The sequence below is a fragment of the Phycodurus eques genome, chromosome 13 (assembly GCF_024500275.1).
Source record: "Phycodurus eques isolate BA_2022a chromosome 13, UOR_Pequ_1.1, whole genome shotgun sequence".
In the NCBI taxonomy this organism is placed as follows: domain Eukaryota; kingdom Metazoa; phylum Chordata; class Actinopteri; order Syngnathiformes; family Syngnathidae; genus Phycodurus; species Phycodurus eques.
Window position 1 is genome coordinate 16,211,810 of NC_084537.1, and position 12,766 is coordinate 16,224,575.

Sequence of the window (12,766 nt, forward strand, 5' to 3'; positions counted from 1 at the left end):
AAGGAAGCATCTGTGTGATAATTGGAGCTCCATCACTGTATGGGATATGGATGAAAAGACATTGATCTTTTTAGGGTGGGAAGAGAGGATAAAGCGTCTTTTTTTTTTTAAATCTGATTTTAGGATATATGACCCTATCAGACAAAAATCGAAATCGGTCTTTTTTGTTTCTTGTCGAGGAAAAAAAAATGAAATAAATAAATACAACACCTTGATAGCCACCGTTACAGTATACTACCTCACGTGACACGTTGTTACATTACATTACATTCTTTTTTTTTCCCCTCCACACGCCTATACAGAACACCCCCCTCCCCCCCCCCACTCCCCGCTACAGGCAAATAATAATGAATCATTTCATAAATAATGGCTTTAGGGGGGCTTATCGCCAATGAAGAGGCCGCCGCCGAGCGCTTATCTCCCTCGGCCACATTGCGGCCTGGGTTCCGCCGAGTGAGCTGGATACTGCGTCGAATACACGCGCGCGCACACACACGTACAGTATACACACAGACACACACGAAACACACACTGGAAGCCAAGAAAAAAAAAAAGGAAAAAAAAAAAAAAAAAGCGTCAGACATGGATGACCCACTCACAAAATGGCTCCACTTACGCGGTAGCATCAACAGCAACACTCCCGACGGTAAGTGCTCCAAAAATGGACGTTTCGCCACCTTCGTCGTCGTTCGGTCGCTTTATTAGATCATATGATATTTTCCATGGCATTTTGTAGGAATTGTGGGGATATTTTTGTGCTATTCGCCGATTGGGACTATACGCTGGGAAGGCTAATATAACGGATGCGAGGCCTGTGAGGGACATTCTGGAGGAATAAACCACTTTTTTTGTTTTTTAATATTCATAACTCCGTCACGTTCTCATTTTAAATGCTAATCTAATGTTCCTTTGTTGACCGATCAAAACTGATGTTGATTTTAACATGCGGATTTTTTTTTTTCAACAAAAACACCACGACGGCCTTGGATAAAGAGGCAAAAAAGGCTTTTTTTGTTTGTTTGTTTAATGATTGAATCGAATTATGATGCTTTTCTATGTGCTAATATGACACATCAGTAAATGTCCTCAATTATACAGAATGTCGTGTAGAATTGTGAAAAACAAATGTCCCAAAAGGTTTTACTCACCTGCAGTAGACAAAATAAGGTTTAGCGAAATGGATTTAATACGTGTAAAATAAAAGTATATATACTAAATACTAAGATTGTTTTTTAAAAGGTGAAATAAATGAAAAAGGGTCTCATTTTGTCACAGAAATTTGAGTTTTCAGACAATTGTAAATATATATATTTTAATATAAAAAGCTCTTATTGTCGTTTTGTCAGACAAAAATGACACTATTAAAAATATATATTTATAAAAACGAGAGCTCATATTCTGTTCTGGGACAAAAATGTGAAATTTCAGGAAATTGCAAACTATATATTTTTAAAAGCGTTTATGCTTGTTTCAGCACACACAAAATGACTCTTCAGACATTTTTTTAAAGGCTCTTCTCATTTCGTTACCCAAACAAATGTGACGTTTAGACAATAAAAAAGCTGTTATTCTCGTTTTTGCACAACATAATCAACCTTACAGACAAAAATATATTTTTTAAAGCTGTTATTCACATTTTGTCACTCAAAAATATGACTTTCAGACAATAAAAAAAAAACAATTGAAGAAAAGCGTATTCTCTTTCGTAACAAAAAAAAATGTATTTTTTAAAAAAAGCTCTAACCTTTCAGACAATTAAAACTAATTATTTTGAAGGAGCTTTCATTCTGGTTTTGTCACCAAAAAATGCTAACTTTTCAGACAATAAAAAATAGTTAAATCATTTGTCTTTTCATTTTTTTTTCATCGTTTTAAAAAGCCTTTCCAATTGGGAACCAACAAGGCATCATTTGCATGTTTGCATGCATGAATACAATGCTGTGTATGTATGTATATATATATATATATATATATATATATATATATATATATATATATATATATATATATATATATATATATATACACACATACATATATATAATTTTACAGGAAATGATAGATGTGTCATATACTGTTTTTTTTCTTCTTCGACAGGTTTGCACGTGCACAATTAATGTTTTTATGATGGCGCATGAGTTATGAGTTAAATCGTGTTACTCTGGGCTGTGTGTGAGAGAGAGAAAGAGAGAAATCCCCCAAAATGATGGAAAAAGGGCAGGCGGACCTTTGTTGTGGGAGTCCAGATGCAGAGTCCGGTCGTGGAAAGCCTGAGGACTCCTCCATCATCATCAGACGCGAGGAAGAAGAGGAGGAGGAGGAGGAGGTGAGGATGAGGAGAAGGAGGAGGAGGAAGAATGGAGAAGAGAAGGAAGAGGAGGAGGAGAAAGAAGGGGGAGGTCTCTCCGAGGAGACGGACGCCGCGCCCCTGCAGAACTCGACGAACGGGACCGTCATCGTCATCAACGGCGTTGCCAAGGAAACCGCCTCTCGCGACGCCCTTGACCTGAAAAGGGAAGTGCCGGTGATCGAGCTCTCCAGGAGGGACGCTATAAAGGCGCTGGAGCGCAGGGCGGAGAGCCATTTGGTGCCCATCACGGAGCTCCGCAGACCTCCTCTTCTTCCTCCCACTCTTCCTCCTCCTCCTCTTCCTCCTCCTCCTCCTCTTCCTCCACTGCCGCACACCCAACGAGACGACGCTCGAATGGTCCAGCTGAGCCCCAACGCGTTCCCTGTCCCGGCCCGGGCCATGCTCTACAACCTGGCGCAGCCTCTCGCCGCCATCAACAGGTAAACATGCACACACACACACAAAAGCCACACGTTTAATTTTGTGTGTGGGGGAAGGGGGGGGGGGGGGGGGGGGGGGACAACAGCAACACGTAACTCTGATTATATTTAGATTTACTTGTCAGATTAAGGATAACATTGACAACGTTGGTGTTTTTCTGCATGGTGCATTGCATGTGCATGCTGTAATAAATTAATAGAATGGCGTCATTAAATAATACATCAATGTCGAGTTGCATCCCGTGGAGGAATCTTCCAATAATAGGGCACTAAGATTTAAAAAAAAAAAAGGGGGGCCGGGGGGGGGGGGGGGGGGGGGGGGGTTTGTACAGAAAAGCCCTCGTCCTTGTATTGGATTACTGTTACATTTAGGAAAGATAAAAAAAAAAAGAAAACAAAATCAACATTGTAATATGTTGTTAGGTTGCAGATTGATGATGTAATGACAATGATAACAGTGATAACATTTCCCACAAGGAAGTTTACAGATTATTATGTGCATGTGATAGGGATGGTGCCAAAATAAATAAATACATAAATAAATAAAATCATTACAAAAAATTCATGAACTGAATGATGCGGTGATGATAATGCTAACATATTACCTGCGTTTTGAGATCTTATTTTGTATGATGATGATTACATGCTTGTGATCTGTGCAAAACATAAAATAGCGCTTATACATTTTCACGATAAAATTAACAGTGACAGTTTTGTAGTCTAAGTTTGATGATGATTGGGTGCGGAAAAAGTCTTTTTTTTAATATATGATGGTGATGTAATGATGATAACATTTGCATATTAGCAGTGATAAAATGCATTTTCCTGCAATTTGATGATTATTAGGTGAAAAATGTAATATTTGAATGTGTATTGGTGATGTAATGATGATCAAATTAACATATAACCAGTGTTAACATGTATTTTCTGCATGTGGTCTTATTAGTTTGATCATGAGTGGATGCAAGAAAATAACGATGACGCAATGATTATAAAGCTAACATATACATTATTGATGTTAATTTTATTGAAAGTGGTCTATGTTGATGATTTTGTGAAAAAAGAGCATTTTAATGTATAATGATTGTGTAATTATGATACAGCTACCACTAGTGTTCATATAAATATGCGTTTTCATGCATGTGGTGTTATTTTGATGATCATGATGTGAAAAATGTAACAATATGATGTATAATGATGATCAAATGTATCACATTTTCAGTGTTAACATGCATTTCCTGCAAGTGGTCTTCTATTTTGATAATGATTATTTAATGAGAATAAAACTAACATATACTGTGAATAAATAAGCATTTTTGTGAATGTGGTCTTATTTTGATGATAATCAAAAGCAAAAACCACCATGCTCACATAAATGTGATGTAATGATGGTAAAGCAAACATGAGCAGTTTTAACATGCGTTTCCCTGCTCTTATTTTGATGACGATGATGATGATGATGATGTGACCAAACAAACATATTGCTGTTGGTTTCTATGTAAAATAACATCAAATGTAATGTGTTCTTGTGCTCTTGTCTTGTTTTCTGTGGCCGTGTAGTCTTGGAGGGGATTCTGAGCAGTACAGCATGTACCCCAGCAACCGGGTAAAACGCCGCCCGGCGCCTTATGAGGTTGAACTCGACGAGGGTAGGCGCATTTTAGATCTTTATAAGTATGGTAAGACGCACTTCTGCTGTGTCCTCCCACTGCCGGTTATAGCCCCCCCAACTCTTTACGCCCTCATCTCAATCCTTCATCCATCACCTGAAAAAAGCCGTGTAAGAAAAACAACGAAAAATCACCGTCAAACCTGTAATTAATAGTGTCAAATTAAAGTGACATCCTGTCAGGTAGATTTTTTTCCCCTTTTTATTAGTGTGAACCATCTTCTCCACCATTGCCCACTCTTACTGACACATGCAAGGATGGAGGATGGGAGAATAGGAGGAGGGGAAAGGGACTAGGGGGGTGCGTTTGCTGCTTCCACCTCCATGCCAAGCATTTACTGCAGAGTGGGCTGAGGGATTAAGATAGATTGGGTGTGTTCCAAGGACGACAAAAGCCTGGAAGACACCATGGATGGGGGTGTGAGGATGTGACTGCATGCACTATAGTCTTACATACTCTATATATACAGTATATATGTCTTATGACTTCTGAGTTTTTCGAGATACGGGCCATAGTTTGGCCGAATTTTGCTGTGACTTGCAAGCAAAAATGTGAGATATGGATGCGGTATGGGGGTAATGTACTCAAATCAACTCACAGCAAGCAGCCTTTTGGCAAATAGTCAACAATTTTTCCAAAAAGAAGTTTTAAGCTGTTTATCGTCACTCCCAGTTGAAGTTTACTGTCAAAATAAACATAAAACAAAGAGAATGACACCGTGTGCATTTAAAAGGGCCAAGCAACTGTCTAAAGAAAGGCCGCGCTAGCTGAATGCTAACGCTAATAAGTAAATATGGCTATGTTGACACTGCAGGTCAATTCAGATTTTTTTGCTCAATGTGACGTGTATCTGATATGTCCATGTCAATGTGAACAGTACAATTTCGATTCTTTTCAGATCTGACCCAGGCGTCTTTAGCATTTGGATATAAATCCGATATGTATCCGATGTGTACAGTACGGACATGCAAGTCGCGCTTATCCGACCAAAAGTCATCAAAAGGCGTCAAACCGTCACAATTGTTCAACAACACCGACGCGCCACAAATGAATGAGCAGAAAGTGGTGAAAAGACAAACCGTCACAATTGTTCAACAACACCGACGCGCCACAAATGAATGAGCAGAAAGTGGTGAAAAGACGTTTTAAAACTGATAAATACAAGAAAATGTTGGCTGCGGTTGCACAAAATCCTTGAAATTGCCACAAATGCGTCATGACGAGACCTACGCGAGGGGCCATGTTTACTTCGGTAAACAATGCCTCGTGTTTGTGCGCACGTCCAATGTGGCGTCCTATTTTATGCGCATGCGTGCGACATCACATTTGTTTTTGGCATGTGAACGACGACCTAAAAAGATCGGATTTAACAAAACTCATCATGCTCTGCAGTGTGAACGTAGCCTAATTGTACTCAAAGTCATAAACTTTGTCTTTGGCGTGGAACGACTAACATTAGTGCTGAACTGATGAGCTCAGAAAGTAGTTGAGATGTGGCTATGAATCCCACCTGCGATCTAGGCAGGACATGCTCAAGTGCATTATGATTGGCTGCTGCAAAGAGGCAAAGAGTGCTGAGAAGAACTCAAGTGAGTTTCATTATAATGCTTCAATGAACAGTAAATCCGTCTGTCTGTCTCATACTGGTGGGTACACCAGAATGAGCATCAGGTGATTGATGCACCGTGACAAAAACGGTTTCTTTTTCATTCCACTTAATTATGTCATTACTGTATGTTTTTATGAAGCACAATATTACGGAGTGCTAGTTTTCCTCATTAAAATACTCATTACACCCATTTTTGTTGTTGTCCTCACTTTCCTGACTGATACTCGTGCACTCACTGCAGTAGTCTCGCCACGCTGCACTATTTGCATATCTGTTGTTGACCTATACTGGCCACTCATGGCAGAGTAGCATCTGCTCCATTTGCACACTGATTGAGGAGTATCTGCAACATTTGCACAATCAACATTGTCCCAGATTCTCGCACTACTCGCTTGAAGTCTCGGCGCCCTTTGCACAATGGTCATTGCACCGGACTATTGCAATATTAGTCTTTCGAACTGCTCTAAGTGCTAAAGGACTCTGCATCTTTTTGCACAATTGTCAAAAAAATAAAAATAAATAAATGACAAAATGTACCGGCATTACCAGATAATTAGCAAGCCTTTATTGCTCAGTGACAGTTTTTTGTCAATGTTTTTATGTCTCAAAAGTGTTCTCTGTCAATTGACTGACTGTTGTCGTACTAGAGCGGCTCCAACTACCGGAGACAAATTCCTTGTATGTTTTTTGGACATACTTGGCAAATAAAGATGATTCTGATTCTGATTGTATGACAATTCAGCACACTAGTAGAATGACTGTACTTTACAAGTAAAGCTTTTTTCCACTACTGTATGACATTTCTGCACACTAGCAGGACAATTACATGTTTTTAGCGAGGCAAAACTACTAGCAGGCATTTTGGTGTTACTAGTAGGGTTCAGGCGGAAGGGTGGACGACTGGTTAGAGCGTCTGCCTCACAGTTCTGAGGACCGGGGTTCAATCCCCGGCCCCGCCTGTGTGGCGTTTGCATGTTCTCCCCGTGCCTGCGTGGGTTTTCTCCGGGCACTCCGGTTTCCTCCCACATCCCAAAAACATGCATGGTAGGTTTACTGAAGACTCTAAATTGCCCGTAGGTGTGAATGTGGGTGCGGATGGTTGTTTGTTTGTATGTGCCCTGCGATTGGCTGGCAACCAGTTCAGGGTGTACCCCGCCTCCTGCCCGATGATAGTGGGATAGGCTCCAGCACGCCCGCGACCCTAGTGAGAAGAAGCGGCTCAGAAAATGGATGGATGGATGGATAGTAGGGTTCAGGTGGTACTAGTGTGTGACATATGCAGACTAGTTGGGCCTCGTAGTGTGCAAAACACTAGTTTACTAGTAAGGTTTAACTATGAACTTAATAAGCCAAAAGTCGCACTAGTAGTGCAAAAAAACATTACAAACAAGACACAGTCGTTCTACTAGTGCACCCTAGTTGTTCTACTAGCATGCTTTATTATCTTACTAGTGAGGGTAAAGCTGGGTATCAAGGATTTTGAATGAATGCTGAAATAGCTTTAAGGAAAGCCATCTTAAGAGCCATTTGTGTTTTGTCACCACTAGTAAGACAATTCAATGACTAATTCTACTATTTAACATCTAGCATTTCACTAATAGTATTTGTAATGCGTAGATGTCAACTAGTGCACGTGCTCATCACCAGTTACATGTAGTTGTCCTACTAGTGTCCAGAAATGTTACACAGTAGTGAATAAAAACTTTACTAGTAAGACACAGTCGTTCCACGAGTGCATCTGAGTCATTCTACAAGTGTGCTGAATTGTCTTGGTAGTGAGGACAAAGACTGAACTAGTACATTACAGACATTAAGATGGATATCAAGGATATTGAAAAAATGCTCAGATGGCTTGACCTCACTAGTTGGACAAATTTGGCATCCTAGTACGACAACTACATGTTACTAGTGAGGCAAAACTACATTAATTGACAACTGTGTGCTCATGGTACTACTAGTGACATTACAGAATCCTAGTAGCGCTTCACTCGTAAGTAGTAGCGCGCAGATGTCAACTACATTGGTACACAGATTTGCCTCTCTAGTAACATGTTCTCCTACTTTCCTATTTAAATAGGACTTTGGCAGGATATTGTGGCATTTTAAGGCTTTTGAGAAAGAGCACAAAAATTAATTAATGATTTGAAATAATTCCGGAACTCAATTAAATCATACAACAAATAAATGTTCCTCATTGAAAAGAATTACAATTCCACTAATCCATTCCAGCCCCCAAAACCGCAATTTTTTGTCATGTTTGTAGTAAAGGAAAATAGCACTAAATTCATATATATAAACTTGATGTATTTCAACAGGATATTTCTATTTCAAGGATATTCACTTATTGCAGGGGGGAGGGGGGTGGGGGGTCTGGAATGTAAACCCCGAGGTCTGACTCGAGTTCTCGTTGGTCACTTTGCATGCACAGATGTCTGTTCCATGCTCCTTGTGATTGTTTTCATTTTGTCTTTGGCTGTTTGGTTGCTTGTCCCATTCACTAAACCGCTGAGAGTGCATCAGTGAGTGTGGGTCGCCCGTTTTATTTTATTTTACTCAAGCAGTGGTGTATCTAAAGCTTGCTTGTACCTCAAATTTTGACTCGTAACACAAAGCAAAAAAAAAGAGACCGCTTGTAACTGGAAAAACTCGTAAGTTTGGCCACTTAAAGTACCACTGCTAGGTGAAATTGTGAATATGAACCGCGAATATGCGGTGGATTACTGTATTCCTTTAATGTGCGGTTTTATTGTTCCTTGCTTTTAAGACGGCTCTATAGTTTACTCACGTCTGTTTCCTGTGTCTCCTCCAAGCCGGCCAGCCAAAGATTGTCCGGCGTATCTTCACAAACAGCCGTGAGCGTTGGCGGCAGCAGAACGTGAACGGCGCCTTTGCAGACCTCCGTAAACTCATCCCAACACACCCTCCGGATAAGAAGCTGAGCAAGAACGAGATCCTCCGTCTGGCCATGAAGTACATCAGCTTCCTCTCCAACCTCCTGGAGGACCAGGACGGGGGGCGCAATGTTGGCACCACAACTGAGGGGGACACCGGGATCTTGGTTGGGGCTCACGAGGGGGTGCCCCAGGGCGGGCCGCGTCAGGATTCAGCGGTAGGCTTGGCCAGGGACGACCTACTGGAGACGATGTCGCCCGGATCGAGCTGCGGAAGCTTGCCCGACGGAGACGCCGAGGGCAGCCCGGAGAGCTTCATGGAAGATCAGGACTCGCCTCCGGCTCCGAGGACTATCACCGCTTCACGCGGCCCTGCGCTCCATCTCAGGCGCAACGGACGCCCGCTGGATGGCTCTGGCCGACGATGATTCTGACGCCAAAAGAGCGAAAAACACAACAAGTGAGACTTGAAGCGGACAGACTGAAAAAGAGTGTGCTTATTTCTCTTGGTCATTTGAGATGGAGAATGAAGATCTGCAATGTGAGGCAACATGGACCTGACTACCTACCTTGCCGTCTCCGCACTTGACAGCAGTGATGTAAAAGCCTGGGTTGGCCGGACGCTGGAACTTGTAAATTCTGCATGTCTTTGAGCGGCCTGCGGATGAAACATTTCTTTGTTTTGAAAAAGCTAAGAGTTTCAGTAACAGCAGAGAAAGACATGGGCCAAATCCCTAATATTGTATTTGAGAGAATAAACGATGTGCAATCAAAGCAAAAACGAGACAACGCCAAACAATAATGACACACTGTACAAAGAAAAGCAAGAGTTCTTGCAACAACATTTAGACCACTGACCATTAGTTTAATTGAGGCAAATATCCAAACTTAAATTGGGCATGAACAATTTAATGTGTTACACCAAAATGACGAACGATAGAATGAGCCTGTTCTCACAAGAATTTAATAAGATTACTGTAATTTGTAATTTTTTGTGTGTGTTTTTTTTCTTTGCAGTCACTTTGAAAAAGCTCTTAAAGTGAAGTACCCTTACTAAAGACCAATATGAAAATAACCAAATCCTAACTAGGGGTTGAACCGATTAATTGACTAGTTGACTTTACTATTCCGCATTGACGTTTAGAGGTTGTAGTCTTACGACTCGACCGTCAGCTGCCGTCTCCGGACTATAATGCTCTGTGGAGCACTGGAATGTTCAGTCCGTCTTCATACAGCTGCGTTGGCCTGAGAATATAAAAATAAAGTTGATGGTGGAAGAGAATGGTGGTTAGCCTCGCCAGCTTCGGCTATTCCGATTGACGCTAGTCTAAAAAAAGACCAGTGGGACCACAGGACCAGCGGTGAGGAACTAGGGCAGCAGCGCGAAGTGTCCAATAATGTGCTGGCAATAACTGTGATAATGAGAGCTTTATTCATATCACAACATGCACAAACCAACATCACGTGTCGCTTTACAACACTGCAATGTCGATCCGTCAAAATGTCTTTATGTGACACTTGTCCGTGTTCCCAAAAATAAATAAATTGCAGGACCGGTGTACTATGCTGAAAAACCATCAACGACGTCATCGATTAATCAACTTCGACTTGACTTTTAGCGCATTATAGTCGACTACAAAAAATCTTAAATCGTTCAACCCCGAATCCTAACCTAATGAAATTATGGCAAAAAGTGTTTTTGTTTCCCTCCCCCCCCGTGTGCTTCACAGTTCAACAACTACAAAATTTTCTTGAGAATACAGCTCAGTATTACATAAAGTGTCCTGGAGTGTTATCGTAGTCACGCAATGGTGTATTGTAAATAGCTTTATATTTTCATGGAACAATGTAACGTGGTTTAAGACGTACCTATAGTGTGTTGTTTGTTCACGGGTTTAGTTTAAAAGAAAGAAGATGTATAAAGCGAGCGGCCGAGAGTCGTTCACATGAAATGTTGGTACCATTTAATCTCGTTACATTTCGGCGGCGGGAAAACGACAACAGAATCAAACGAATTTACGCAACTTTGCTTGGGAGGTACAAGAAGACCAAGTGATTCTCGAGGTGTACAAATGTCGGTCACGACGTCATTTTGACATGAATGTCTGTTTGTTTTTTTTTTTATTTTTTTTTTTTTTTTAACTGTAATGCATATATGTGGTTTTAGTAAGGTACAAAGATAAACCCCTTCGTTGCCAAGTTTAACACCAACAGACAACAATCACAGCGACATGCACAAGCGTTAATATCGTAAGCAGCACCAGCAGTTTTCTGACGGAGACGGTAAACGTATTTGCTCACTGGTGTTGTGCATTCTGCCTTTTCAGCAGAACTTAGTAACCTATATACTGGTACCTTTGGTAACTATGGTATTTCATGAATTACGGTAAAGGGATATTGTATGTTTGGTAATTATGTTGTATGATAGATGTATCTATGAATATATCCAATGTTAAATCCATTGAATTTTACACAAAAACTTCTGAATAAAAGATGCAGAACAAAAAGTCTTTGATGTGCTCCATAAATTAGAAGGATACACTCAATACCAGTGATTCTCAACTGTTGTCACCCAGGGACCCACATTTTACTATTTTTGCAAAGTAGTGACCTACTTTTACAGAAGTTAAAGAACAATAAAGATTTTTTGTTTGTTTAAAAATAACGTCTGAATACACGTGCAGCATATTTTGAAATGCTGTTTCAAATAAGTTTGACACCACTTGAGAATCAATGCTATGTACTATACTTGAACTCCACTGTTTTTTAGCGAAATAGTCCACACAATGGATATAGAAAAGTCTAGACAACCCTGTTCAACAACTAGGTGTTTGCGAACAAAACATTTAAGCTGGGTACCAAAATCTTGTCAAAACTTGAAAATTAATGTGCGTACTGGTCCAATGAAACACCAAGTTGAACTTTTTGGCCACAATTCTAAAAGATACCGTATGTTCGGTGCAAACACAACACTGTTCATCACCAAAATACCAGTTAGTGTTAGCATAAAACCTTCAGGCTTCTGCTAGTAAGAAAAAAAATGTCAGAAAAAGTTTACTAGAACATGTAAAATTTATTTGGGTGTAATCAGAGGCACTTTAAATGGTGGCAGGTTTCTGCTGACTCCCATTTCACATTCAGTTTGAATGTGATTGTTTAATTCCGAACACAGCCACATCACCAGTTATAAGACGGAGTCCGCACTTGTGCAACCACGTTATCTTATTATTTATTTTTACTTCCCCTCTAGAGAGGATTTTTGATTGTAATTGTCATTCTATAGGATAATATATTGGAAAACACCATTGCAAAACTGTATACAAACTTGTCAATCATAATCGAAAATGATTACCTTGGTAAACGCATTTATTTTTTTTTTTAAATTCAACTCTTGTATTGGATCTCATTATTGTGCAAGAGTACCTAATGTTGTGGCCAGTCGGTGCATAGTCCAGTAAAACTGAGCGACCCTCAGTGGCTGAAAGTGGCATTTCACTTCGTTAAAACCGCAACGTCGGCATGATTCTCCCTTCGTGGACGCTGGAAACCTCACTTCCTCCCAGCAAGTGACAACTTCCCGTAGAGGTCATCGCGGCTCAGTGACCTACAGGATATCCTGCCATTGTGAAAGTGCTTTCGACAGCCTCCCCCCTGCACTTCTCCATATATACGATGTTGTGTCTACACTGTGCCAATGGAGCTCCAACTCTATAAAGCGCCATACACACATACTGATAAGTGGATCAAATTTGAGCATTTCCCCAAACCCCCTTCGGATCAAGTCTAAGTTAAGGCCTGATTATCAG

At 40.6% G+C, this 12,766-nt stretch overlaps 1 protein-coding gene across 1 annotated transcript; it reads left to right on the forward strand.

Annotated features, from left to right (window-relative positions):
* Positions 1 to 573: 573 nt before the first annotated feature.
* On the forward strand, positions 574 to 11,452 carry tal1 (T-cell acute lymphocytic leukemia 1). Its single transcript, XM_061694954.1, has 4 exons — positions 574 to 646; positions 2,098 to 2,790; positions 4,351 to 4,439; positions 8,880 to 11,452. The coding sequence occupies exons 2-4, from the start codon at positions 2,204 to 2,206 to the stop codon at positions 9,386 to 9,388; spliced, it is 1,185 nt and encodes a 394-aa protein (XP_061550938.1). The 5' UTR covers positions 574 to 646; positions 2,098 to 2,203; the 3' UTR covers positions 9,389 to 11,452.
* The last annotated feature ends 1,314 nt before the right edge of the window (positions 11,453 to 12,766 follow it).

Bases quoted from the DNA above. Each gene is read 5' to 3' on its own strand.
- tal1 (XM_061694954.1), top strand. From the start codon at position 2,204: ATGATGGAAAAAGGGCAGGCGGACCTTTGTTGTGGGAGTCCAGATGCA. The intron at 2,791-4,350 runs GTAAACATGCAC...GTGGCCGTGTAG, and splicing joins CCTCTCGCCGCCATCAACAG to TCTTGGAGGGGATTCTGAGC. The intron at 4,440-8,879 runs GTAGGCGCATTT...GTCTCCTCCAAG, and splicing joins TGAGGTTGAACTCGACGAGG to CCGGCCAGCCAAAGATTGTC.